This window comes from Lutjanus erythropterus, chromosome 14 (genome assembly GCF_056507025.1).
Source record: "Lutjanus erythropterus isolate fLutEry1 chromosome 14, fLutEry1.hap2, whole genome shotgun sequence".
Classification (NCBI taxonomy): Eukaryota; Metazoa; Chordata; class Actinopteri; order Lutjaniformes; family Lutjanidae; genus Lutjanus; species Lutjanus erythropterus.
Genome location: NC_139330.1, coordinates 3,581,948 through 3,608,525, shown reverse-complemented (window position 1 = coordinate 3,608,525; position 26,578 = coordinate 3,581,948). Strand labels below are relative to the sequence as shown.

At 40.8% G+C, this 26,578-nt stretch overlaps 1 protein-coding gene across 1 annotated transcript in view; it reads right to left on the bottom strand.

The window, feature by feature from the left end:
* ttc7a (tetratricopeptide repeat domain 7A) overlaps positions 1-26,578 on the bottom strand; it is a 65,773-nt gene that overhangs the window by 24,378 nt on the left and 14,817 nt on the right. The window contains exons 8-17 of the mRNA XM_084736293.1: positions 25,807-25,976; positions 22,868-22,931; positions 21,693-21,830; positions 17,156-17,239; positions 15,215-15,319; positions 11,624-11,741; positions 11,412-11,469; positions 10,875-10,947; positions 10,617-10,777; positions 219-335 (exon numbers count right to left, since the gene is read on the bottom strand). Of these exons, the coding sequence (XP_084592419.1) occupies positions 219-335; positions 10,617-10,777; positions 10,875-10,947; positions 11,412-11,469; positions 11,624-11,741; positions 15,215-15,319; positions 17,156-17,239; positions 21,693-21,830; positions 22,868-22,931; positions 25,807-25,976 (1,088 nt within the window). The remainder of the gene's footprint in view (positions 1-218; positions 336-10,616; positions 10,778-10,874; positions 10,948-11,411; positions 11,470-11,623; positions 11,742-15,214; positions 15,320-17,155; positions 17,240-21,692; positions 21,831-22,867; positions 22,932-25,806; positions 25,977-26,578) is intronic.

The following is a 26,578-nucleotide window of genomic DNA, read 5'->3' as shown; positions in this document are numbered from 1 at the left end:
TATATTATAATTCCATGGTCACAATATATCAGAAATGCATAAGTGCATGGATACACACACTCTCACACAATATAGGTAATCAATACCACAGCAGCAAAATATTTCCCCTGCCAGCTTCATCATGCATAGCAGTAAAATCCTCCTGAGCAGTGAGGTATCACACACACACACACACACACACACACACACACACACACCCCTTTCATGTGAACACTCACCTGGAGCGGCTGACATCATAGCGGCTTTGCCAGTGTTGCAGCATCTCCTCACAGGTCTGCAGGGCTGCAGCCGAGCCAAACAGGGCCTCTTCAAGCTTCACCTTAGTGAACAGCAGACTGGAGCAGAAAGCACAAAACACACACGTTACTCATCTTTGCTTAAAGGGATAGATTTTTTAACATTATTGATAGCCAGTGTATTAGCTACAGTAGATAGCAATTAAGTTTGGAGAAGCAGCAGGAGTACAGGTGTAGGAAGCTAAGCAATGTACTGCTGTGGACAGGGTCAGCACCAAAATGTATTATAAAGTCAATATAATTTATGTGTATGCCATATTTAGAATCTGTTCACCACTTAAGCTTGCCACTGGACAATCGGGAAAACCACCGGTAAAAATGCCACCAGACTTCACTTTCTAAAGCAGTAATTTTACCCTGCAGAACACAGGAGTTGTTCGTCTACAGCTGCATTGATTGGTTAGTTTATTTGTGTTACTGTGAATCCAAACAAACCCTTGAATGCACTTTAGTCACACAAAAACACAAACAAACTCAAAGATCAAGGCAGCGGTAGACCAACAACTGCCATGTTGGGTGAGGTAAAATTAGTGTTTTTGTCAAAGGAGTTTGGCTAGTTTGGAGAGTTTCCTGTCAGAAAAGTTTGTCCATCTACTGTAGATAACACAGTGACGATGGAGAATATCTCACACAACCACACTTCATTTATAAGCAAATCAAGTACATGTTTACCCTTTATCACATTAAGGTGGACCCAACAGCGTATCTGCTATTTTTGTACCTGTACGGAAGTTGAACTGTAAACTGAGTAATTCAGCCTGAAGGAATGTTTAGTTGGACCCAGTCCCAGTCAAACCTGTTCTTATTGTCACTGAACACATCAGCTACAATCTGAACATACAACATGATATAAAGGGAAAAGAAGAACAACTGGAGATTTGCCAGTTTGTTGGCAGTGTCTACTACTGCATCTAACCTTCAGACTCCTCTGTGGAAGAGCACTGGAAACAAAAAAAGAAATTAAAAGAAAAAGAAAAGAAAAAGTAAGATAAAATACAACAGAACTTTATCAATCCAAAGAGATATATATAATAAAAAACAAAAGAAAACCACATATATTAAAGTATTAAATGTAAAGTGAAATTTAACTTATAAAGTATATAAGGAGTAAATATAAAGTGGCATAACTTAAGTAAACAATTAAGCTAAAATAAACTAAGCTAGACAAGAAGTATTGAAAATGACATTGAAAGCAATATTGGCAATGATACTGAAAAATAATAAAAAGTATTATTTCATCTAATAATGAGCGTTATATTGCACATGATATTAATAATAAAGAAAGTAATATTGCATAATATTAAACCCAATATTGCACATGATAAAAAATGTAATATTGCACATGATAATAAAAATAACATTGAAAAGTAATATTGCACATACGGTTGAAAAAATAATACAGCAATAATCTTCTCATCCTCTGATTAAGCCATGCAGCTCAAAGTTGCTTATTTAAATATAAAAATTAAGAACAAACATAATACAAATATGCACACATGTGCACACAGTCATGCCCATGTAGGGTTGGGAAACATCAATATTATATCAATATTACCTATATTTTGGATATTGTTACACTTAATCATTATATCCACATTACTGATGATTATTTATCAAAAACAGTATTTTTGCAATACTGATGTTGAGATATTAGCAAAAATATTGATATTTGATTTTGTCCATATCGCTCATCCCCACTGTAATCTATAGTAATGCATCATATTCTATAAGATCATCATATGTTTGCACTATTTAAATTTATGTTGTGTTATTTTAGAATAAAATGTTCATATAAAGACGTATTGTTTATCACAGAGTGATTTATAAGCCCTTTGTCATTACAGCAGTGTTTGAGTCTCTACAGTCGCTCAGTAAAGTGTTCGGACCCATCAACATGATGTGGACCGAGGCGCACATGGATCAATAGATACAGAGAGGGAGTAAAGATAGTCATCAAAAACAAGCTCTCAGAGTGTGTGTGTGTGTGTGTGTGTGTGTGTGTGTGTGTGTGTGTGTGTGTGTGTGTGTGTGTGTGTTGAGAGGTTGATGAGTAGAGAGTGTTTCCGCTCAGCCCTTTTAGTTGAAGACAACTGGTTAAGTGGTGTGGGAGTCTCTGATGAGAATGTGTGTGTGTGTGTGTGTGTGTGTGTGTGTGTGTGTGTGTGTGTGTGTGTGTGTGTGTGTGTGTGTGTGCGTGTGTGTGTGAGTGTGCAGTAATTGCCAGAAGGGGCTCTCAGAGGATGCAGTCTGTCATGGACATCACTCATCCATGAGTGTGAGCAGTGAGAGTGAGACAGAGAGACTATAGTGTTCGCCACATGTGACGGCCGCCTGCCTCGCTGCTGTTGAAGGCTCCTCCAGTTATTCTGTACTCTCCTGTCAGAGGGTGGAGGAGGAGGAGGTGAAGGAGGTGCAGGGGAGTAAACAGAGGGACGGAGAGAGGAGAGAAGGACGGAAAAAAAATGGATGAAGGGGAGGAGGGAGAGTGAGGATCAATAGCAGAGCGAGACGAGATTGTGTCAGGGGAGAAAACTCTTGCTGAAACACGCCTCGTTACCGACTCACGGGTCAGTGGACGATTAGGGGAAGAGAGAGAGAGAGTGTGTGTGTGTGTGTGTGTGTGTGTGTGTGTGTGTGTGTGTGTGTGTGTGTGTGTGTGTGTGTGTGTGTGTGTGTGAGGAGAAGATGGACGGACGCTGGAAAAGACAAAAATTGAGTGTGTGTGTGTAGGAGGAAGGGAGGTTGGATTTTCTGACGTGTGGATGACAAGTGCTGTCGTGGGACGTTGTGTTAAGGATACGCCTGCCAGTAGGGGTCCACCACAGTGTGTGTGTGTGTGTGTGTGTGTGTGTGTAGGCCCCCATTACCAGTGTGATAAACCATTTAGAAGCCTTGTGATGGTGTAAACCCATCCTAGTGTTGACAAGTGTCAAAAAAGTGAAAGGTCATGACGGACGTCCAACATGGAGAACCACCTAAACTGAGATTATACTGCCATAACAATTTATAATGACCATCATTAATAAATGGAAAATTGATACTTAATTATATTTTAGTTAATAGTATTAGTATTCATTAGGATGGTTGTTATAAACTGCAACTTTTGATCGTAAAACTTTAGGCACTGATGTTCATAACTTAACAAATGTTACATTATGTACATGAACTTATGAAAGTAACGGACTTATTTTAACTCAAAGCACGACCTTTTCCTGAACCTTCCCTGCACATTAAAAACTGACAGTAGAGGGTCTCAGTTTGAAGAGTGTGGGTCACCGACCGACTCGGTCACCGACCGACTGACCGAGCTGCTGTGTTTGACAAACTGGGAGTGAGATGGATGGAAGGACGGATGGATGGATGGAAGGACGGATGGATGGACGGAAGGACGGATGGACAGACTAATGGATGGATGGATGGATGGAGGGACGGACAGACAGACAGACAGATGGATGGAGTGATCTAAGTCAGTCAGAGTGTTTTCCACCTTGTTATTCAGCGGTCGATCAGTAGTAGTGTTTCCCTCGCAGCGCCACGAGAAGATAGATTTCATCGACATTACAGCACTCAGAGCTACACATCAGATTACAAAGGTTGTCATTTCCAGCCTCCTGGGAACGAGCCTGGTTTATGCAAAGTGTGATGTTTGAGGACGGACGGCAGCGAGCAGCGTGGCTCGGTGTAAACGCCGTGGCCAGCTCAGAGCGGTGCGAGTGCCAGCGTAAACTCCATTTAAAAATAGCTAATAATGTTCCCTTGAAAAAGTGGTACAGCTACAGTATTACTCATTCTGCACTCCCACAGATCAGAGTGTGTATTCTCCACAGGCACATGGGCGCACACACACCGCACGCTCTGAGAAATAAAGATCCTCACTAGAACCACTACGGATTCTTCAGCTTGTCCCCATAGGAGAATGCTTTTTAACATTTTATCTACAACCCACCTAAGACGTTCTGCTGAGAAGCCTTTTATATTATTGGACAGAGAACACTTGATGAAAGAGTTTCTCAAGAACCTCAACAAACCTTGAAGAACTCTCATTCCAAAAAAGAGTTCCTGATGGAACCCTTAGTCTTACAAAGAACCCTTGATGAACACTTTCATCATAACAGGGTTCCGTACACATAAAGAACCCAGGAGGTTCTATGAAGAACCTTTTTATATTCCAATGGTTCTTAATGGAACCCTGAGTCTTACAAAGAATGCTTGACAAACTATTTTGTCAATAAAGGATTCTTCACAAGCAAATGGTTCTGGTTAGAACCTCAGCTCTTCAGGTAGAACCTTTCTGAAACCCTTATTTCTCAGAGTGTATATACTGTACGTGTGTGTGTGTGTGTGTGTGTGTGTGTGTGTGTGTGTGTGTGTATAGACACTACATGCATAGAGATTAACACACACAAGCCTGTGCAGACATGCTTGCTTTGTGTAGCAGAGCATAAGCCTGGCACACATGTGCACACTAATACACATACTCACACGGATGCACAAACACACACACACACACACACACACACACACACACACACACACACACACACACACACACACACTTGCTCATGCTGCAACATCCCGTTAGATGAATGCAGAATCAAAGGCTGGGATTAATCATTCTCTTTAGTACAAACTGCGAGACCACGATCACTCTCTCTCTCTCACAGACACACACACTAACACACACACTAACACACACATGCACACACAGCCCTCCCCCTCTCGCCTCAGCTCTCTCAATCTGTAGCAGAATCCCATTTCACATTGAAATGCATGCCTGTTTACTGGGTGATTAAAATTTCAAAGAAAAGGGAGCAACGGAGACGGAGAGATAAAAAAGATGAGAGGCAAGTGGAGAAAGAGATGGTGAGGAAGACGAAGAGATGGAGGAGACGGAGAGAAAGACAGAAGCTGAGGGGTGAGGAGGATGAAGAGGAGGAGGAGGAGGAGGAGGAAGGAGGAATTCGGTGTGCTACAGCGAGCTGACAGTTTGCTGTGGTGCAGAGAGGCAGTGGCTAACAAGAATCACACGAATGCATGCACACACACACGCACACACACAAACATCCCAGATTACGATCTTGTACACACGTACACCCACATCCCACCCCCACCCCCACAACACACACAACTACACACACACACACACACACACGACAGTCGCGGCATGCCCAGCACCATGCACGATATAAGCTTTGATCTCTGCTGCTCGCTCACACATCCAAAGCAAATGATATTCAATGAGCTTGTTACTGAGAAAACACCTCCTTTCTCCATCCCTCCATCTCTCCTCATCTATCTCTCCTCTCTGACTCCGAGGTCTGCGGCTCGGCCTCAGCCCGACAGCTCCCGAGGGTACTGATATACTCTGGTTTCATTTTCATGTGCATATTACTGAGTTCAAGGCTAAAACACTGTCGATAATCAAACGTTACAAAGACGTGTTGCATTACATCTGAATAATTAGGGTTGGGTACTGAACTTGGTACTTTTAATGGTACCAATCAAATTTAGGGGTGCGATGATTAGTCAATGTAGTCAACAAAGACCGAGGACAAAATTATTTGCCAGTGAAGTCAATTGTTGAGAATTTGTTGGTTACATCATCCCAAGTGTTTTTAACGCCGTGGAGCTGAACTAAACATTGTTTCAACATGGTTCAGAGAGTGAGCCATGTTCCTGTTCCTTCCCATCTCTGCTGAGAGGTGCACAATAGCAACAGACTTGTTTTAGCATTGTATTAGCATTGTTTAGTTATAGCATTGGTTTGGCATGGTTTTGCATTGTTTTAGTATGATTTAGCACGGTATACTGAGTGAGCCATGTTCCCATTCCTTCCCATCTCTGCTGAGAGGAGCACAATAGCAACCAGGAAGCGAGAGGTAAACAAGCTAAAGCAAAATAGCTAAATTCTGAGAGAATTTCACCCTCAACGCAGCAAAGAAAATGATTACCTGCAAGATTTGTAAGATGGACCTTGCTAATCATGGGAGCACATCTGTAATGCACAAACATTTGAAGGGGGGACATGTGGACAATGTGGTCTTGGAGTTCCCCCCACAGCAGCCACAGCCAACGTCTAAACAGTGTAACTTAACCCTCAACGATCAACAAAACTTTAAGTGAGGCATTGACACCTTCATCAACATCTTCAGGGGATGTTAGCTCACTAGCATTAGCCAAGAAAGAGATTATTAATATGTCTGAAACCTTAGTATGAAACCAATATTTGTGTTGAAATTGAGATGTTTGGACTAATTTTTTACAAAAGAAATTACCTTTTTGTTATTACAGAGAGTAAAAGAGAGACAGTTTTGTACTAGTATGGAATTCCAAGTCCTGGTATGTAGATACTGTTTTGGTCAAAATGTGATTGGCACCAAATTCTACTGATAATCTTGGAACATTAATTATAAAAGTTGCATTAATTAGTAATGGCTAATATGTTTAGGGATGGTAATCGAATCAGATTGCTCTATCCATGAGAATCACATGCATCCAAGCTTATCAATTCCTGTTGATGTCCTGTTTTTCTGACAGCTGTGACACAAATTATGTCAAATTGCATCTATGTTGCTGCAGACTTGCAGTAAGAAGGGGGTCATGGTGGAGAGGAAGAAACCATCTGAAGTGTGGCTTCAGTGATGTCTAATGTAATGTTGTAACAGACACTCTGATACAGCAGCAGACCGGACTCTGTGTTTGCTGCACTGCTGCACTCAGACCAGTCCTTCGACTTTAAGACAGAGACCGAGGGATGAAAAATGTTGTTAGCTGTTGGTCCCGGGCCAGTTGGGCCCTGATGAATTGGACCGGGTCAGGCTCGGACTCACGTTTCAGGTTTGTGCAGAGCTCTGCTTTCTACTGTCTCTCTGCAGCTTTCAGTTGGCTCAGTTTGAATATGCTTTATTAACAATGTCAGGAATCGACAAAAATACATTAGAAAGTAATAAATACTTCCTATAGATACTTACTTTGGATACTGATTTATCATGATACGTTTTAAAGATTGCATTAAACTTTCAGAGCTTATCAGAGCTGTTCTATCACTGATGATTATTGATCAAAACTCTCATTGTGTTAACATTTAGTGAACGCACCGATGTCCATATTGCCCATCCCTTATTACTCTCTACCCTTTTGGTTCCTGGTAGAACCTTTCATAAAAATTCCACTTGGAAGAACCCCCTATGAGAGGATCTACAGAGACCCCTTCTATGGTGTAACAGTTCCACCCAGGTCCCTCTCGGCAGGTTCTATCCAGAGACTTTCCAATTCCTGGGGGTGCCAACAAGAACCCACCCAGAGGGTTCTACCTTTCCATATTCCACGGGTTTTATTTAGAACACACTCAGGGAGTTCCATCAAGGACCCTTTTTATATCATGTCACAAAACCTTTAGTGGAGGAACATTTCAAGGATTTCAACAACCCTTGAAGAACTTTTTCTTCAAAAAAGGGTTCTTCAGAAACAAATGGTTCTGCCCTTTAGGAAGAACCTTTATTTATAATAGTTTACTTTATATATTGTTGGGTATTTTAACCTACAGTGAAGTATCAGTTTTATTCTATAGGATCATCAGATGTTTGCAATATTTGAGAGTTTGTGTTGTTATTTTAGAAAAATTGTGTTTATCAGGATATTTATCACGTATCGCCGAATAAAAAAAAATATGGATATCATATTAATGAGCGATATCGTCCAGCTGTCCTGTAGAGTTTAATTCATCTGTTCCACTCATTAAAGCAGCCGTGTATAGATCTCTATCTCTGTGTCTCTCTCTCTCTCTCTCTTGCTCCATAACAACAGTTTGGGAACAACAACTGATGCTGCCTGCTCTACCCATATGACCTCATGGTTACCGGGGCGATGGGGATTCCTGGCGCAGAGTGCAATGTGATTGGCTGAGCCCGGAAAAGAGCTCTTAAATGGGTCAAAGCAGTCAAGTGTCTCTCTGGAGGATGTGTGTGTGTGTGTGTGAGTTTGTGTGTGTCGACAGAGAGAGGGGACAGATTTGATCTTCCAGTCGTACGTACAGTTCTGATCACTGAAGCTCGTGTAATTATAAAACCATCATCTTCCCTCCATCCTCCAGTTCCGTCTCCGTGTTTTCTCCTTCCTGTCAGCCTCTCTCTCATGTTCTTCCTTCTCTTTTGGTTGTTTCATCAATTTTCTTGTGTTTTTTTTCTCTCTCTTCCTCTCTTCCTCTCCCTCCTGATGTATGGATGCACCCCATCTGTCTGTCTGTCTGTCTGTCTGTCTGCGGCGGGACCGTGGAGGCCAACACTGACCCCACATGGCTGCATTATGAAATGCTTCAGTCGGCTTTGGAACAGAGAAAACACATCAGAGGGATGATGCAACATGCTCACATATTATGGCGAGTGTGAAATAACTGGCCTGGATAGTTAATGTTATCCGCCTGTGAGACGATGGAGCTTCATCCCGCAGCTAATGAGCGAGCTTTTAATGGCTTTGTTCAGGATGACTGACTGGGATCCTGACTGGGAGATAATGGGAGCCTCTTAAACCAAAGTTTTTGGGCCTGTGCTGCTGCTAACCTGCTGCAAATGATTTCATTTTAAGCTGGATTTAGTGACTTTCTTCAACAACAATAAAAGTTTGTGAAAAAACTGAATGATGCCCATCTTCTTACAATTATTTGTTATGAAGTTAAAAAAAATGAGACATAAAAGGATTAGTTGATTGATTAGCTGCCAACTGTTAATTTAATCACCAACTATTTTGATGTTTTTTAATCATATGACTTTAAGTCTTTGAGTTGAAAACAAGAATAAAAGTAATTTCGATTGTCCTTACAATTACTTGTTGCTGCAATAATTAGTCGATTAATCTATTAGCTGTCAACTATTAATTTAATCTACAACTATTTGCTAATCTATTTATTGTTTTAAGTCTTTTTTTTTTAAAGAAAAATGTCCAAATTCTCTGATTTCAGTCTCTCAGATGTGAATATTTACTTAAAAATGTATTAATTGAGAAAATGATCGACAGATTAATCGATAGTGAAAATAATCGTTAATTGCAGCCTGAAATATGACTTTACCTATTTGAGTTGTACATCAGAATAAATATTTATGGGATAAAAAGAATAATTTCCATCATCGTGATAATTACATGTTCCAAAGTTAAATACAAAAATGAGATAATACAATATTTAGAGCTGACAATTAATTATTTTGAGTCTTTTTAAAGAAAAAATGTTCAAATTTTCTGGTTGTAGCTTCTTGAATGTAAATATTATCTGCTTTTTTTCCAAATGTCAGCATTTTTTACCTTTTACTGACATTTTATGGACCAAACAACAAATCAATTAATCAAGAAAATGATTAATTGATAATGAAAATCATCATTAATTGCAGCCCTGAATATGATTTTGCCTCTTTGAGTCTTTTCAGTGTAAACCCTGTCACCCCATCAACTATTTTGGTCATTGATTAATCATTTTGAGTAATTTTCATCTAAATTAGCTGTGAACAAAACAAAATAATTTGAGCACGTCATCCCGAGCTTTGGGAAACACTGATCGACATTTTTCACCATCATATGATGACAAATGATTAATCGAGAATATGATCAACAGATTAATCTACAATGAAAATAATGTAACATGTCTGTGTATATTAGGCCTTAAGTACGACACAGAGGTGAAAATGGCGGTGAAACAGTGGACGCACGGTTAGAGACACCAACCCATAACCAAAAGGTCACAGGTTCAATCCCTGCAGTGTGTCCTTACAGAGTCCCAAAACAAATCACTGAATCCCTCCATGACCCCAAAACAACTCAAGTATAAAACTATAAGGCAGTTTTTTTCCTGTGTTTTCACCTGTTCAGTGCAGCAGACAGGTGTGTTTATGAGTCGGACGGCTGTCAGGAGAGCAGCGGCGGGGCTCAGGTCAGCGCTGCAGTGTTAAAGGGTAAGGGTGGATGAGGGACATAGGTACCGCAATGCAGGCCCCTGCTGCTCCGGCACGTCTAAATAAGGCGTCAAGGAGTGTGTGTGTGTGTGTGTGTGTGTGTGTGTGTGTGTGTGTGTGTGTGTGTGTGTGTGTGTGTGTGTGTGCTTGGCCTCCAACAAAGTGGAGCTGAGACACCCTATCCGTACAGAGAGGACTAGTGTTAGGACAGGCACTCACTGCACCACTCTCTCTCTCTCTCACACACACATACACACACACACACATAAAAAAACAAAACAAACAGTCTAAAAAGTGCCTCTGTACAGCGATCGACCAACAGTTTGTGTTGCCTCTGTGTGTGTGTGTGCGTGTGTGTGTGGGCTGGTTTAGTGGGTTTTACTTGAAGTTGGAGGGGTGCTGGCTGAGGGCCAGGCCCAGGGTGTCCAGAGCATGACGGTGGTGTTTCTGGGCGCTCAGCAGCAGGGTCAGCAGGTGGAGCGAGTGTAAGTCGTCCCCACGGAGAGATAAAGCTGCCTGCAGGGGCTCTAAGGCTGCTGATACCTGTCACACATACACACACAGGTAAAACTTACAATCTGCAAAGTTTTCTAATAATTAATGCCTGTTGTTTATTGACAAAACATTTGCTTGCTTATACCTGGCGTACGAGTGCGAGCTGCAGAGCCAGATACATGGCAATCTGTGCGTCCTGGAGGTCCAGTGAATAAGCTCTGTGGAGGAGAGACAGACAGACTTCAACAAACAAAACATTAGCCTACATTGTTTGACAGCTGGCCAAACTAAGAGTCTACAGCCACACTAGTGGCTCTGTGAGACTGAACTAAATGCTAGCATCTGCATACTAACATGCAACAACAACGCTAATATGCTTCAGCCATGCTAACATGCTGACGCATCTTAGCATAGTGTGTTAGCACGGCATCAAACACAAAGTAGGTTGATGGAAATGTCATTAGTTTGACCTGATAGTGTCACAATAGTAATTATAATTAATCTTGAGAGGAACATGAATGTGTGGATCCATATTTCATCATCATCATCCAATATTTGGATGGATTACTAGTGTGGCTAAAGATAAAATGCTACATATACAGTAGGTAAGAAATGAGTGATAGTACAGCAACTGATAAACAGAGAGACACACATGTTGGAGAACAGAAGAAGCAGAACCTACTTGCTCAAAGCCTGTAGTGCTTTTTTGTTGAATTCATCACGATCAGCTTTCAGAGTGGCTGAAAAGAAGAGGACAGAACCAAAGTTTTACTCACCACACTTACAGGTTTGCTATATTCTAGGAGAACAAGTATATGTTATGTATGGAAGCAACCAGTCCTCAAACCCAGAGGATATTCTCTCCAGTCCACGTGTTAGCTTGTGTGTCTTTACCCTCAGAGGCCTGCAGACTGCAGCAGAGACCTAGAGCCAGGTAGGCCCTGGGTAGAAATTCACCGGCCTCCTCCCCCATCGACACCACGCTCTGCGACAGAGCCTCAGCCTCGTCGAACTGCACACAGACACACACACACACACACAAACACTCAGTCATTGAATTACTGAATTATTATTCTGTTGTCATGAACACAATAACACACATAAATCTCCTGCGTGTGTGAGAGGAGAAACTTTGAAGCAGTGAGACGTAATCGTGGCAGCGGTGCAGCAGGGAGCAGAGTATTGATGTCTGAGCCTGGTGTGAGTTTAGTGCGGGGACAGTCCGAGCTGAAGGACGACGCAGAGTTTGCTGAAGGACACACACACACACACACACACACATGGTTGCCCACACACACAGCAGTAGACTGCAGGCGGTGTGTGGCTGCTCTGAGCCGAGCAGAAAGTGTGTCACTGTGTGTGTGTGTGAGGTATGGCTGGTGGTGGGCAGGCGGGCGGGCGGGCAGGCAGGTGGGTAGGTGGGCGTAGGGGGGGTAATGCCTTTGACAGCACGCCATTGCAACAGCGATCTCTGACACCCTCCCCCTTCTCTTCATCCTCCTCCTCCTCCTCTGCTCTCTCTTCCTCTGAATCCAGTCCTTGCGAGTTCAAAGCCTGCACACAATAGGCAGTCATTTAAACACACGGCCTGTCCGTGCACGTCTTAGGAGGATTATGGGGTTTTTTTGTCTCCTCTCTTGAATGGTGTGAAAGAGGAACACGTCGCTGCTGCCGGGTGAAAACCTTGCATCTGCAAAAACTGCTCTTCAGGAATTTATAAAAGCAGCTTTGCTGTCAGATGGATGGTCCTGCAGTTTGTGGTGATGTCATGGGTTCGGAGAGGGTTTCATGTGGTCTGAGATCCTTCACCGTTCCATATTCAAACCCTCAAGGATCTCGCAGATGTTTTTTGGTATTGTTGCTGTGTGAAAGGCCTGATTTCACTGCAGCTTTTCTAAAACATTGTGATGCTTGCTGCGATGTTTTTAGGCAAGTGGAAGTCTGAAAAAAAGTACTGTACTCTGTGAGCATTCCAAGTAACCTCGCCTACAAAGGTGCACAAAGCATTAATAAATGTCAGTAACAATGACAAACCTTGGGCCCTCTTTAGACAGTCTATAGCAGATGGTTATTCTTGCATAGCCAGACGTCTCTCCACCTGGCCTTGTCTGCATTTCTTTAAACGAATTACAAACATTTTGGGTTAGGAAGAACTAATCCCAACCCACAACGATGCTACTACAAAATAGTGTCGAGGTGGAACTTGTTTTGGTGGAACATCTGCAAGTCAGGAGACAAACTCTGGTGTTAAAATGACTACATCCCTGCAAAAGAAAAGCTAACAGCAGTTAGCCTGTTTAGGTTTGTAGCATTAGTGTCCCAGGCACTAATTTGCCATTTTCAGCATGTAGTTTGCAACTAGTAATATCAACAAGAGGAAATGTAAAAATAGTAATAATGTATATAATTTAAAGAATAAATAGACTCAAGTTGAGCTACAATGATCAATGTTTGGTCAAATTTGCAGAAAAGTTTCAGCGTTTGCACAACATTGCAAGGTCATGCAGACTTTGCAGGGATTGGTTAAATATGTGCAACTTCCTGGAGGGACTGGGTATAAATGTTTAGAAGCCTTATGAAAGCCTGAAAAAATATGAAGAAATTATAATGAAGTTCTGGTCTGGTCTGTGGGCTCGTGCACAATGAGAGAAAAAGCGATAATAGTCCAGACTGTCCAGTAGGGCTGATGGTGGATAATGGTGGCCCATTTATGTAATGCCCCACTGCACTATGGCCATAGTGTCCCATTGTGATTAAGGCTGTAAGCTCCTTAGTGTCTCCGGCCTGCCATGATCTCCAGCCACTGACAGATGTGCTCTCTCCATTCGCCCCCTGTTAGCTCCTCTTTTCTAATCTCTGACCCCTTTCTCTCTCTCTCTCTCTCTCTCTCCCTCTCTCTCTCCCTCCCTCCTAAATACCACTGTTGATGTGACTTTCTCCCTCCTGCCCAGATCGTGAACAGCAGGACTCTCCGAGCTGGCCGCGCTTCACCGGGATGTGTATCTGCCCGTCTGACCCCGGTGTCAATCCCAAAACATTAGCGACACAGTGCGGCTGTGTTGTGACTCTCTATGTACGCACACTGAGTGTTACTCCATAAAGCTGCTGCACATGTGCTGCAGACTTCTGACACAACTTCACCTTCAGATTATCAGCTCATGAGTGTTTGTTGAAGCTGAGCGGGCAGATCGAAGTAAATGAAAAGCTGACTGCGAGTCATTTTTGACTCACTAGTTACAGATAGATCCTTTCTCCTGTCTGTGAAATCTGAACATATTCATTTACGTAAGTTCTGTCGCTCTGGCACATTAAAACTTTAACAAAAGACACAGGCTGATGACGCTGTGAAGTAGTGATAAACTACCACCACTGCTGATTAAAATCTATCTGACATGACTCGAGCAGAAATCAGAAACTATAACAACTAGGAGCTAGCAGGAAATGACTGTTATCTTGAAAATCTAAATACACAATACATAAAATATATGACATATCTAGTGTTTTTAGACATTTTAACATGTAAATGTTACATATTATAGCATTTATTCAGCCCCCTTTTTTACTTTTGACCTCTTAATACAAAGCAATGGCTACTTTTGACCTCTTATCACAAGGTGCATACTAATGCATTTAGTGTGAAGTTACTCTGATGACTGTTTTCCCCTCACAGACTTTAATTTGAACAGACTGAAAGAGATTAAACAGTATTTAACAGGAGCCATGCATAACATTAAATTTTACAACTGTAAAATTCTGACTTCCCAGTTCAAATGAAATGCAACATAATGCATGAGAACTGCAAGGAGCGTAAAAGGCAGGTGAAATAAAGGAGATGAGTGTTTCTAAAAGGGATCTGTCCATTTGTCACTGTGAACAGAGACTCCAGTCTGCAGCCCAGGTCATACGCTTCATGCTGCAGGACGAAAGAAAGTTTTTAGGCTACATCACGTGTCCTTATTTGCTCTTTTTCTCTGCATCACTTATTTTAATCAACTGATGATTTAAGTTGTATTTTTGATTGTTTCATATGATGCATTTTATTTTTTAGAGGGGTTAAGACAAAGAAATTACCAAGATTTCACAAGAAAAATCTGAAAAATTCACCTAACTTTGTGTTGCAGCAATGAATATTTCCTGTCCCATCATTTTCATCGTATCATTAAACCTTAGATTTATGATGTAGATGTAAACATCTGCCTCTCTGTATCTACTCTGTATATACAGGAGCTGGTAAGAGCAGAAAAGGCCACCACATGACTGAACAGACGAGGAAAACAGCTCCACCTACAGAAAATCTTCCACAGAAAATTCAAAGGTATCACCGCAACAAGTCTCTCTGGGAAATGTGGTGCAAAAACATCACAAGGAAGAGCACTAATTAGATAAAAACGAGCCTGTAGATCATCATTATTATCTCACCCTGTGTTTTTAGATGTGTATTATTCTGTGTATATGTATACATGTTAATGTTTTGTGTGTAATCACCCATTGCAGTTGACCAATGCAGACTTTAGCAGCCAATAGGGGCAACGAGGGGTCCTCTGGTCTCATCCGGGCACACTCTTTAAATACAGACACAGCACCGACTCCCTGCAACACACACGCACACACACACACATACACACACACACATGTTAGTGACAAATTGTGATTCATGTGCAGGCAGCAGCCACAGATGACACGGATGGCTTTTAGGCAGCGAGTGTATCAAACACACATCGACTGTCCTTACACAGCCCTAATAGACCCATTTAGACACACAGTCACTTAATACATGTAGGCCAATCATTAATGGACCACATGCACGTACACACACTCTCCCTCTCTCTCTCTCCCTCTCTCTCTCTCCCTCTCTCTCTCTCTCTCTCTCACACACACACACACACACACACGCACACGGCTGGCCCTAAATAGAAGCGGATCTGACGACACTGAGGCGGCCCCTTCTCCTTCTAGGGAGCAGCCTATTTCTAGAGCTCTCCATTGATCTGCAGTGTCACTTTATCCTGCAACCCAGATCAATTTTTCTGTCACACACACACACACACACACACACACACAGAGGGACTGAAAGCGAGAAGTTTGTAAGCTATCCCACCCTGGTGAAATATAGTAAGTATGCTAAGTATATTATATTAAACTTTAGCCCTCTTGAGTCAGTCAGACTAATAATCAATACATTTGTGTTTTTTATTGCAGGAGAGTTAAGAACAAGGTCAATACACACTGCAAAAAAATTATTTGAGACAACTTAAAATTTCAAGGCAATGCACTGCAATAAATTTTTGAGTTTTGAGCCCAGCTCAAATTCTTAAATTTAAAAATAAACTTTAAAAGGTTTTGCTGACATATAATCTTTAGTTGAGATAATTTACTTCCTTCTTTAGATAACTTGAATCCTACAAACAAACAAACAAACAAACAAACAAACAAACAAACAAAACAATGGTTACTGTGAGTTGCAAAATTGATTTTAGTTTATCTAAAGAAGAAAAGTAAATTTTCTCAACAAAAGATCAGTAGTTGGTAAAACTTTTTCAGAACTTAAGAATTGAAGTTTTCAAAACGCAAAAATCTATTGCAGTCTGTTTCCTTGAAATATTGATTTTTCTCAACTTTTTAGCTTTTACAGTGCATGGCTATTTCTAGGCATATGTATGTTTGAATACACACTGATGAAGACAGTATTTCATATTAGAATTTAATATTTTTAATTTAATATGAGGAGTTTGCACTAATAAAAATATAAGACAAATCCAAATTTGCACAACCCCAATTCCAAAAGAATTTTTATTTTTATTTTTATTTTACTTTATTTTATTTTTATTACTTCAACCGATGAATTGATTATAAAATTATTTGGTGATTAATTTAATCATTGATTTTGCAACTCTATTACCACATATATTTAAGTTGTAATGTAGAAAAGCACAGGTTCAAGTGTGTTTTGTTTACATTTACGAGCTAAAGTGGAAAACTTCAAGTACACATTTAAAATATATGGTTTCATTTTGGATGAAGTGAAATTGAACACAAATAAATAAACAAATCGTCAGATGTTTATGTGGGCTGCAGTGAAGCCAGGTTGATAAGACAGCGGAATGCCCCTTTACTGTTCTTCTTGTGTAATTAATTTACATAACATTATCTGAATAATCGAGATCGATTAAACCACGATCCATCAGCGTCTCCTGGTCTCTTATCTGTGAGAGCTATTTGTTGCACGTCTGTTGGACACGAGTCAGGAGCGCCGGGTGTACAGGACAGAGGTATGGACAGAAGATGGATGTCTCCTCTGGGTGTGGCGTGGTGTGTGTGTGTGTGTGTGTGTGTGTGTGTGTGTGTGTGTGTGTGTGTGTGTGTGTGTGTGTGTGTGTGTGTGAGGATCGGCGGCTGCTGCTGGTATTTAAGGAGGAATGAGCTCACCTTCCCAGCCGCCATGAGTGACAGGCCCAGCTGGTGCCAGAGGTGGAACTCGTTGAATGAAAACTTCATGGCTCGCTCCAAACACTGTGAGGAGAAATATAAATAAACAAACAAACAAATAAATTCATACAAGTGGGATGTACAGGTACAGGATGAGTCTGGCGGTGGAGAACCGAAACTGACAAAATTAAAGATGCATAAATAAATAAATGACTTGATATGCCTAATTCATTCACGAATTACTAACGTCAATTTACTTATTAATTTATGCATTTTTTTTAAGTAATTTATTTATTTTGTAATTAATTATTATTATTTTTTAATTGCTATATCATTTTCCCCTTGAATTTCCACTTATTTATTCTGAAAAAATCTTTATTTCCTTTTTACATTTCCTGGTATATTTGGTATGCACAGAGACACAGGTACAGGTAAGTACAAATACTTATTGTACTCAAGTAGAGCTTTCAGGTATCTGTATTTTGCTTGAGTATTTATTTATTTATACCCACTACATTTTACACAAACATCTGTACTTTCTACTCCTTACATTTCCAAAACATTTATGTTTTAATGCACTTGAAGGGAATTATTGATTACAAGAGATAAAAGATACAACAAGGTGAAAACAACAAGAAATATGAAAGAAGATACATAAGAAGACTAAAAAATGTAACAAAACAAAAAAGAAGACAAGAGGAAAAATAACATCAAAGACAAAACAGGACAAAAAAGGTACGAAACATCACAATGTAACAATTCAAAAAAGATGGGACAAAATGTAAAATGATAAAAACGACGTAACAAGACAGAAAAACAGCAGAAAAGACGTAACGGGACAAAAGAGACGTGATAAGACGATAAACAATGTAAAAGATGGCTGCTTTCATACTTTTATATTTTGAGTACGCTTCAGAGCCTGTACTTTTTCACTTTTACTTGAGTAAAGAAGTTGAATCAGTACTTCTACACAAGTATCTGTACTTGTACTGTAAACATAAACAGCGAATAGAAATACATATTTCAAGGTGGAAATATGGAAATTCATTTATTGAGTCATTTATTAGTTTTTAATTTTGGCAGTTTTGGTCCTCCATTTCTGACCAGATAACTTCTGACTGAGAAAAGAAAAGAGATGTGAAAAATCTTAAAAAAAAAAAAAAAAAACTGTGCTCAAACTGTCAGAAGAACGAGGCTTAGGAACATCACATTTATTCACATCATTTTTTTTTACTCATTAACATAGTCACTAAAGTGAATGGGCGCTCTTTGTGACTCCATTTTTGCAGCTTGAAACGACTGTCAGTCAGCGCTCGCCACCCACTCAGCGCCGGTTCAGAACATAATACTGTGATTGATGTGTGTGTGGACGAGCAGAGGACGGCGTGGAGCGCCGCTCAGTCAGATGTTGTCAGTCATGCAGAAGTGAGCTAAATCAAGAAAAAGGTCTGCCTAATGTTCTGATGAAATAATGTGCATTTATTAGAGCGGCTGCTGACCGTTTAAACGCCGAGACAAAGATGTCCTGCTGGAGACGGATCAACATGTCCAACAGCACCGAGGGACCGCTAATTATAATAATGAATCAACTGGATTAATACGGTGAATGAACCATAAAAATACAGGTATACACTCAACAGGGTTCTTCCTGAAGGCCTGAGGCTGTACCCTGAACCGTTTACTTCTGACAGAAATGTTCTTTAAAGAAAGGGTTCTTCAAGGTTTCTTTGTTAAACTAGGGGTTCAATTAAGAACCCTCTTCAAGCAAAAAAAAAAACTTTTTAGAAGAAAGTTTGTCAAGGGTTCTTTGTACCATGATATAAAAGGGTTCTTGGAAGAATGCCCTGAGCGGGTTCTAGATAAAAATCCTTGGAATATACAAGGGTTCTAAGTAGACCTGCCTGGTTGGTTCTAGATGAAACCCTAGGAACACAAAAGGGTTCTCGGTAAAGCCTGCTGGGTGGGCTCTAGATCGAACCCTCGCAAGGTAAAAAGGTTCTTGGTAGACCCGAGATGAAGCCACTGGAATATAAAATAGTTCTTGGTAGAACCCCCTGTGTGGGTTCTAGATGAAATCCTTGGGAAAACAAAAGGGTTATCAGTAAGAACTCCTTGTTGGGTTCTAGATAAAACCCCTGTAATATACAAGGGTTCTCAGTAGAAATGCCTGGTTGGCTTCTTTTTAGCACCCTTAGAAGTTGAAAAGATTCTGGATAGAACCTGCAGAGAGGGTTCTGGGTGGACCCATTACATCATAGAAGGGTTCTCCTTTAGAGCCTCTCATAGGGAGTTCTGGGTAAAACCATTCACAGATGGTTTTAGGTATAACCACTTATGTCAGGTTCTAGGTTGAACCCCTGAAAGGGTTCCAAGAGAAACACTTAAAAAGGTTCTACCAGGAACCAAAAAGTGTTCTCATGTTGGGACAAACTGGAGAACCCTTCATGGTTGTACTCGGCACGTTTAATTCTAAGAGTGTCCTTGTAAAGTGTTGCTGTTATGAAACTAAAAGTGTTCCTGCTGCTGGATGTGTAATGGTTCTGACCCTTGTTAACCTGCTAAATCAGGAACCACACATACCAAATCCAATTTAACCCCTCGGTTACAGGGTTAATATGCAGAACTGCAACTGCTGCTCACACAAACTGAGAGGCAGGAAACACAAAACTGTCCAAACACACTGACTGCACTTAGTAGAATATAATTTTACTCCACAAAGATGTATCTGAAAATAAATATCGGTAGCTTCAGATGCTCAGAAACGTCCCAAAACCACTGAAATATTTTGATTTTAAGTTACTTGGAACTTCACAAGCGTATCGTAATATAATAATAAATATTGTAAATAAATAATGATAATAACAATTATGTATAGAATAATAGTAAAAGATGCAATTTCATTGTATATCATTGTTAGACTTAGTATTTTATTATATTTGTTATTATACTGCTTTCAAAAGCTAAAGTGATCAGATAAAATTAAAGATACAGCCTTTTGTTTTGGTATGACCCAATATTTTTTGGTAAGTAATGCAAAGGCAGAAGACAGGAACTTCCAAATAAGGTCAAAGGTCAAATCACAGGTCAGGATTATATAGAATAACCTGATATGAAGCTATAAAACTGACACATATCCAATTATTCGCCTGCAACAAGCTTGGCTCGACAAAAAGAAAACTTTACAGAAGTTAACATGATATTAATATTTAATTTTTAAAATATCACGGTTATCGTTAATATTTGTATCTGTCCCTAATCTGAATATTTCTTCCATCAGTGCCATTAGCTCATTTTATTCTACATTCCCAAACAAGTCATTATATGCCCATAAGGATGTTAACATGTGTGCAGAATCCAACCTTATTAATAATATTAATACATACTTGTGTATCCTCCGACTGAAATTTGATATTAAATCAGAACCTGCTGCAGACACTGCACAGATTGATTAATGTTTCAGTAAGTCTGTAATCAATCAATGTGAATCTTATTCATCACATCAGAGATGGATGGTACTGACTGTCTGACATCTAATCTTTAATAAATGGCTCATACTGGCCTCATATATCAGCAAACTGATCCACTGGCCAAGGTGGAGCTACCTCAGAGTGTGTGTGTGTGTGTGTGTGTGTGTGTGTGTGTGTGTGTGTGTGTGTGTGTGTGTGTGTGTGTGTGTGTGTGTGGTCCTCCCTATAAGATGACTGATGCTATCTATGAATCAGTCAGACAGGTGGACAAACCTAATTTGAGATGACCCCTCTAACCTCCACCTCCCCAACTTCCCACATCTGGGTAGAGGTCACAGCAGGGGGGTAGCAGAGCTTGTAAAAAAAGTGAGAAACTGGAGGAGGAATCTGGAGCAAGATACCGAGAGAGAAAAAAAAAGGGAGGATGAAGTGGCGGTGGACTCAGAGTATCTGTGGGAAGGGGTGAAAGTACACTCTACAGGGTGCTTGATCACATTTTGTCCACTGGAAGTACACTCTAGAGGGCACTTTAGCATGTTTTCTTCCCTGGAAGGAGACTGCAGAAGGCACCTTAGCATGTTTACTCTCACTCTGGAGGGCACTTAATTATATTTGTCCACTGGCCTGATCACATTTTGTCCACTGGAAACTCAATCTAGTGGGCGTGTTGTCTTGAAAACTGGGCCTCTCTTCAGGGCATTTATGACTTTTAATCTGCAATAGGGGCATCCAAGAGGGCACTTCTGCAGCATTTTTTTTAAAATACTTGGGGCACCACGGGGGCGACAACCCCCCCCCCCCCCCACCGCCACCGCCACCGCCACCACCAGTGGGATGAAATATGAAAAGACAGACGGTGAGGGTGATGCTGGGAGACGGGGGAAGACTGAGGGAAAAAGACACATAATCCCTTCGCTCAGAGTGATAAGGACATTCATTAAAAAGTTTGGCAAAGGCAAAGCTCTCACTACCACATCTCATCTCTCCTCCCCTCAGACCTCCAGCAGAGAGAGAGTGTGTGTGTCTGTGTGTGTGTGTGTGTGTGTGTGTGTGTGTGTGTGCGCGCGCACCTCAGAAAGCATGGCATACTGCCCCCGCCTGGCCATGCCGATGGTCAGCAGGTCGTAGACAGAGGTGGCATCCTGCAGGCTGGCCTGACGAGCTTCGACCTGATCCGGCAGACGACTGATCACCGCCTCACCGCTCGCCTGGACGGACAGAGACGCAGAGTGAGGAGGAGGAGGAGGACAGAGAACGAAGACAAAAACTAAGGAAAGGGAAGGTAGAGAGATGGATGATCAGTATCTATTCTAAACTCCAAAAGGGTTCTTCCTGAAGGGATGAGGTTCCACACAGAGGAATTTGCTTCTGAAGAACTCTTGAAGGACTCTTTTGTCAAGCGTTCTCTTTACCATAAGGGTTCTTGGTAGAACCCCCTGGGTGTGTTCCAGATAAAACCTTTGGAATATAAAAGGGTTCTCAGTAGAACTCTCTGGGTGGGTTCTAGACAAAACTCTTGGAACATAAAAGGGTTCTTGATGGTGCCCTTGAGTGGGTTCTAGATGAAACACTTCAAATATAAAGAGGTTCTTGGTAGAACACCCTGAGTGGGTTCTTCTAAGCACCCTTAGAAGGTGGAAAGATTTGGAGTAGAAAGGTTCTCCTTTAGAACCTCTCACAAGGGAATCTAGGTGAAACCTTTCATTCTAGGTGTAAACCTTTATGTTGGGCTCTAGGTAGAACTCTGAAAGGGTTCCAAGTGGAATCTTTAAAAAAGGTTCTACCAGGAACCTAAGAGGATTCTCCAATGGGGTGAAGCAAAAGAACCTGTTATGGTTCTAGTTAGCACCTTTACTTTGAAGAGAGTAGAGCTGCAGTGACTAATAGATTGTTGTTAATTAATTGCCAACTATTTTGATAACTGATTAAACGATTTGATCAATTTTTTAAGAATAAAGTCTAAAATCTGAATATTTTCCAGTTCCTCTACTCCTCTGTGACAGTAAACTGAATACCTTTGGGTTGTGGACAGAACAAGACATTTGAGAACGTCATCTTGGACTTTGGGAAACAATGATGGACATTTTATAAACTAAACCACTAATCAATTGATCAAGAAAATAATCGACAGATTATCATCATTAGTTGCAGCCCTTGTCTATTCCATGCATGTGTTTTGAAAGCATAAAGACGAAGACTGAGGAGTGTGTGTGTGTGTGTGTGTGTGTGTGTGTGTGTGTCTCACCATGGACTCTGTGATGAGCAGCAGCAGCACGGCCTCCTCCACGACGTCCTGAGGACAGAAGCAACTGCCAGGACACAGGAAACAGGAGTAAAAAACAACAAAAAACAGGAAGTCACACACACACACACACACACACACACACACACACACACACACACAGCTTCTCTAGAGGTAGATTGTCAGATTGCAGGGAGTGTCCAGTTTCTGTCTCAATTGTGATGCTGTAACAAAACACGGACCACCGTGGGTGTATCACCACACAGCATTATCTCGGATGTCACACACACACACACACACACACACACACACACACACACACACACACACACACACACACACACACACACACACACACTTCTCCTTCATTTCTTCCGTTGGTACCTCTCCTATCTCTCTCATTCATCACTTTCTTTGCGTCTCTTTGCTCTCTGGTCGGCTCCGTGTCCTATCAGAGGACACGTTTAGCGGACACCGTTGTGGCCTTTTCAAAAGAGCTAACCGATGACAAAAGCCATGAACAATACTGAAGCACAGCTATTCCTCAGGGTGAAGTCTCCTGTTCCTACTCTCCTTCTAATCTCAGACATGGATTTAGATCTTCACTTATGATAGTGTGGGCAGGATTAGTCATGTGGCGGTGACTAAGTATGGCTCGCAGGGCCTGAGCAACGAGCGCAGGATCCCTGCAAAGAGGGAAATGTAGAGACGAGGCAACAAAACGCTGATACAGTTCACTGTGCTCATGCAGATAACCAGAAGGTTGTCTCAGGACTGTGCAATGCATTTTGATCCCCAATGAATATCACTTTATGTCATGTTATGATACGGTATGTCACTTTAAGTCATATTATGTCATATGCTATGCTATGCTTTTATGTTATGTCTTTAGATGTATGTTATGTTATCACATGAGAATATGTTAAGTTATGCTATCATTGTTGTCGTGTTATTTTATGCTATGTCACGTTATGTTGCAGTATGTCACTTTAAGTTATCTTATGCCCTGTCATGCTGTTATTGCCTTGTCATGTAATGCTATGCCATGTGATGTGATGTTATGATGTCATGTTAATTTATGCTATGTTATGCTGTTATGTCATGTTATGTTGCAGTATGTCACTTAATGTTATATCATGTTATGCCACGGTATTCAAATGTTATGCTGTCATGCTATGTTATGCTGTTATGTCATGTTACATTATGCCATATTATGATTTGTCTTGTGCTGTCATGTCATGCTATGCTATCTTATGCTATCATGCTATGTTATGTTATGTTAAGTCATGCTACGTACTGTTATCTTGACATGTCATGTTGTCATGTTTCTTATGCTATGTCATGCTGTTATGTCATGTTGACTTATGACATGTTATTCTATGTAATTATATTGTTATATGTCATGCTTTGCTGTTATGCTATCATGTCATGTTACTTTGTCATGTTATGTTAGTGTGTGTGTAAGTCATGTTATACCATGTGCTATGCTGTTTTTTTATATTATGTCATGTTTGTTTATGTTTATGTTGAGTTACGTTCTGTTGTCATGTCATGTCATGTCATGTCATGTTATGTTATGATGTTATTATATGCTATGTCATGCTGGTATACCATGTTACATTAAGTCAAATTATGGTTTACTATCATGTTGTCATATCATGCTATGCTAGGCTGTCATGCTATGTCATGTCATGTTATGCTTTGTCCTGTTATGTTTTTTATGTCGTATTTTCCAGTTTCAACGTGTTAAAAAATGCAGCTCAGCTGTAGTTTAGAAATAAGGGTTCAGCTGGTCTAGAACTTCCAGGCTTCATAATGCAGCTGCGTTCAGTTGCTCGGCCACACACAGGTCATTAAAGGCTAATTAAGATAATTGGTTTTAGCTTTGAGATTTCTGATTTCCCAGTTCAGCTGACCATATCGCTAACTGTGGAGGAAAAAAAATAAAAGTCACAGGAAGAACATTCATTGTGTCTTTTATGATTTATAGTCTAGTTGTACTGATCACATTTTTTTTATCAGTTTAAACATTTATTTTCTTATTCAACCTTTCTTTATAGAGGGTGCAGGCTGCTCTTTTACAGGATTGTTATAACAGTGCACATGCTTAAGCCTATCTTAAACCTTACATCCTGTGCTGTGCTCACTGCCTTGGTTTTACTACAGTGTTGTGTCTCAGTATCATTTGTCAAAGGTGTACTTCAGGCACATACAGTATGTTGTCAGGTCTGTCCTCGTCCAACCAACATATGTTTTATTTTTCTCTGACATATTTCTCAATTTCTATGTGAACAACCTAAATATGAACAGTAATGACAGTTAATTAATTAGAAGGCTACAAAATCATGTGTTTGTTGGGCCATGAGTAAAAAATCTGGTTTCTGGTCCGTTGCATATTCACAGGTAGGTTGTTTACTTTTTCTTCATGCAAGTGCAGCTCCAAACCACACTGATAAGAGGAGGTGTGTTAAACACTTTGTGTGTGTGCCGTGGGTTTTCTCACCTTGAACGACCTGGTGTAAACTGGTCGCCTGTGAGCACTCTGCAGGCAGGTCTGTTACCTGACTTTTCTGTGTGAAAGTCTTTTTACTTTGTGGAGACATGGCTCAGATTCACACCTCCCTGATGATGACTCACAGTAAAAAAAACCAAAAAAAAACTGTTGGACAAAGAAAACTGGCACCGACTGATGAGTGCTGCAGTTGTTGGTTGGATAGAATCTCTGGCAAAACTGATACCACACGGGCTGAAAGTGCAACTCTGACAAAGGAAAGTGACACCTGTAGATAACTGCCGTGAGCACAAAGGTGAGTCGACACAATGGAGCAACAAAAACAATCACAGGAGGCATCAACTTTCTGAAATGTTGATCCTGGATTTGCAGGCGAAGTTGGATAAACGGGATGGGAGAAAACAGGCAGAACGAAACACACAATACAGACCAGTCGGTGCTGTAGCGCTGCGGTGGTTTGACGGTGGGGTAGATGGCGTCTTTGGAGGCGGCGGCTCCCTCTCTGTGGAGCCAGGCTGAGGGTGGAGGCCCCAGCGGGGGCCAGTAGCTGTCCTCACTCACGGAGCTCAGCAGCACCTCAGCCAGCTTCCTCGCTGCAGACTGAGAGGAAACAACAGTGAATTAATGGAACACTGCAAATCCATGATCTGTAATACAACATAAAACACTTTCTATGAAGGTCATGTCAATAATGCATTATATGCACATTCATAAGACGTGATCATGGATTTATAAAGCCTTTATAAATGTTTGTAATAACATACGACAAGGTTACAAAGTATTAAAAATGGTGATGCTAATGTATAAGAAGAATCTGAGTCACAGCAAATTATAACTACCACAACTTTAGCCAGAACCGCAAATAGTCCAACAGTTTAAGAACAATATTTGTCAATACAAAACTGCAGGAATTTATAGATTTCACCACCTTTAATCAATAATAACATGAAAAGATTCAGAGAATCCAGAGAAATCTCTGCACGTAAGGAGCGCGTAACCAACACCGTCTGTGACCTTTGACCCCTCAGGCAGCACTGCATTAAAAACCCACATCATTGTATAAAGGAAACTTCATGGGCTCAGGAACACTTTGGAAAACCATTGTCAGTAAACACAGTTTGTCTCAAAGACAAAGACATATATACCCACGGCATCATGGGTAACTATCAGTTTTTTCCTATTACATTGAAAATGGTACTGAA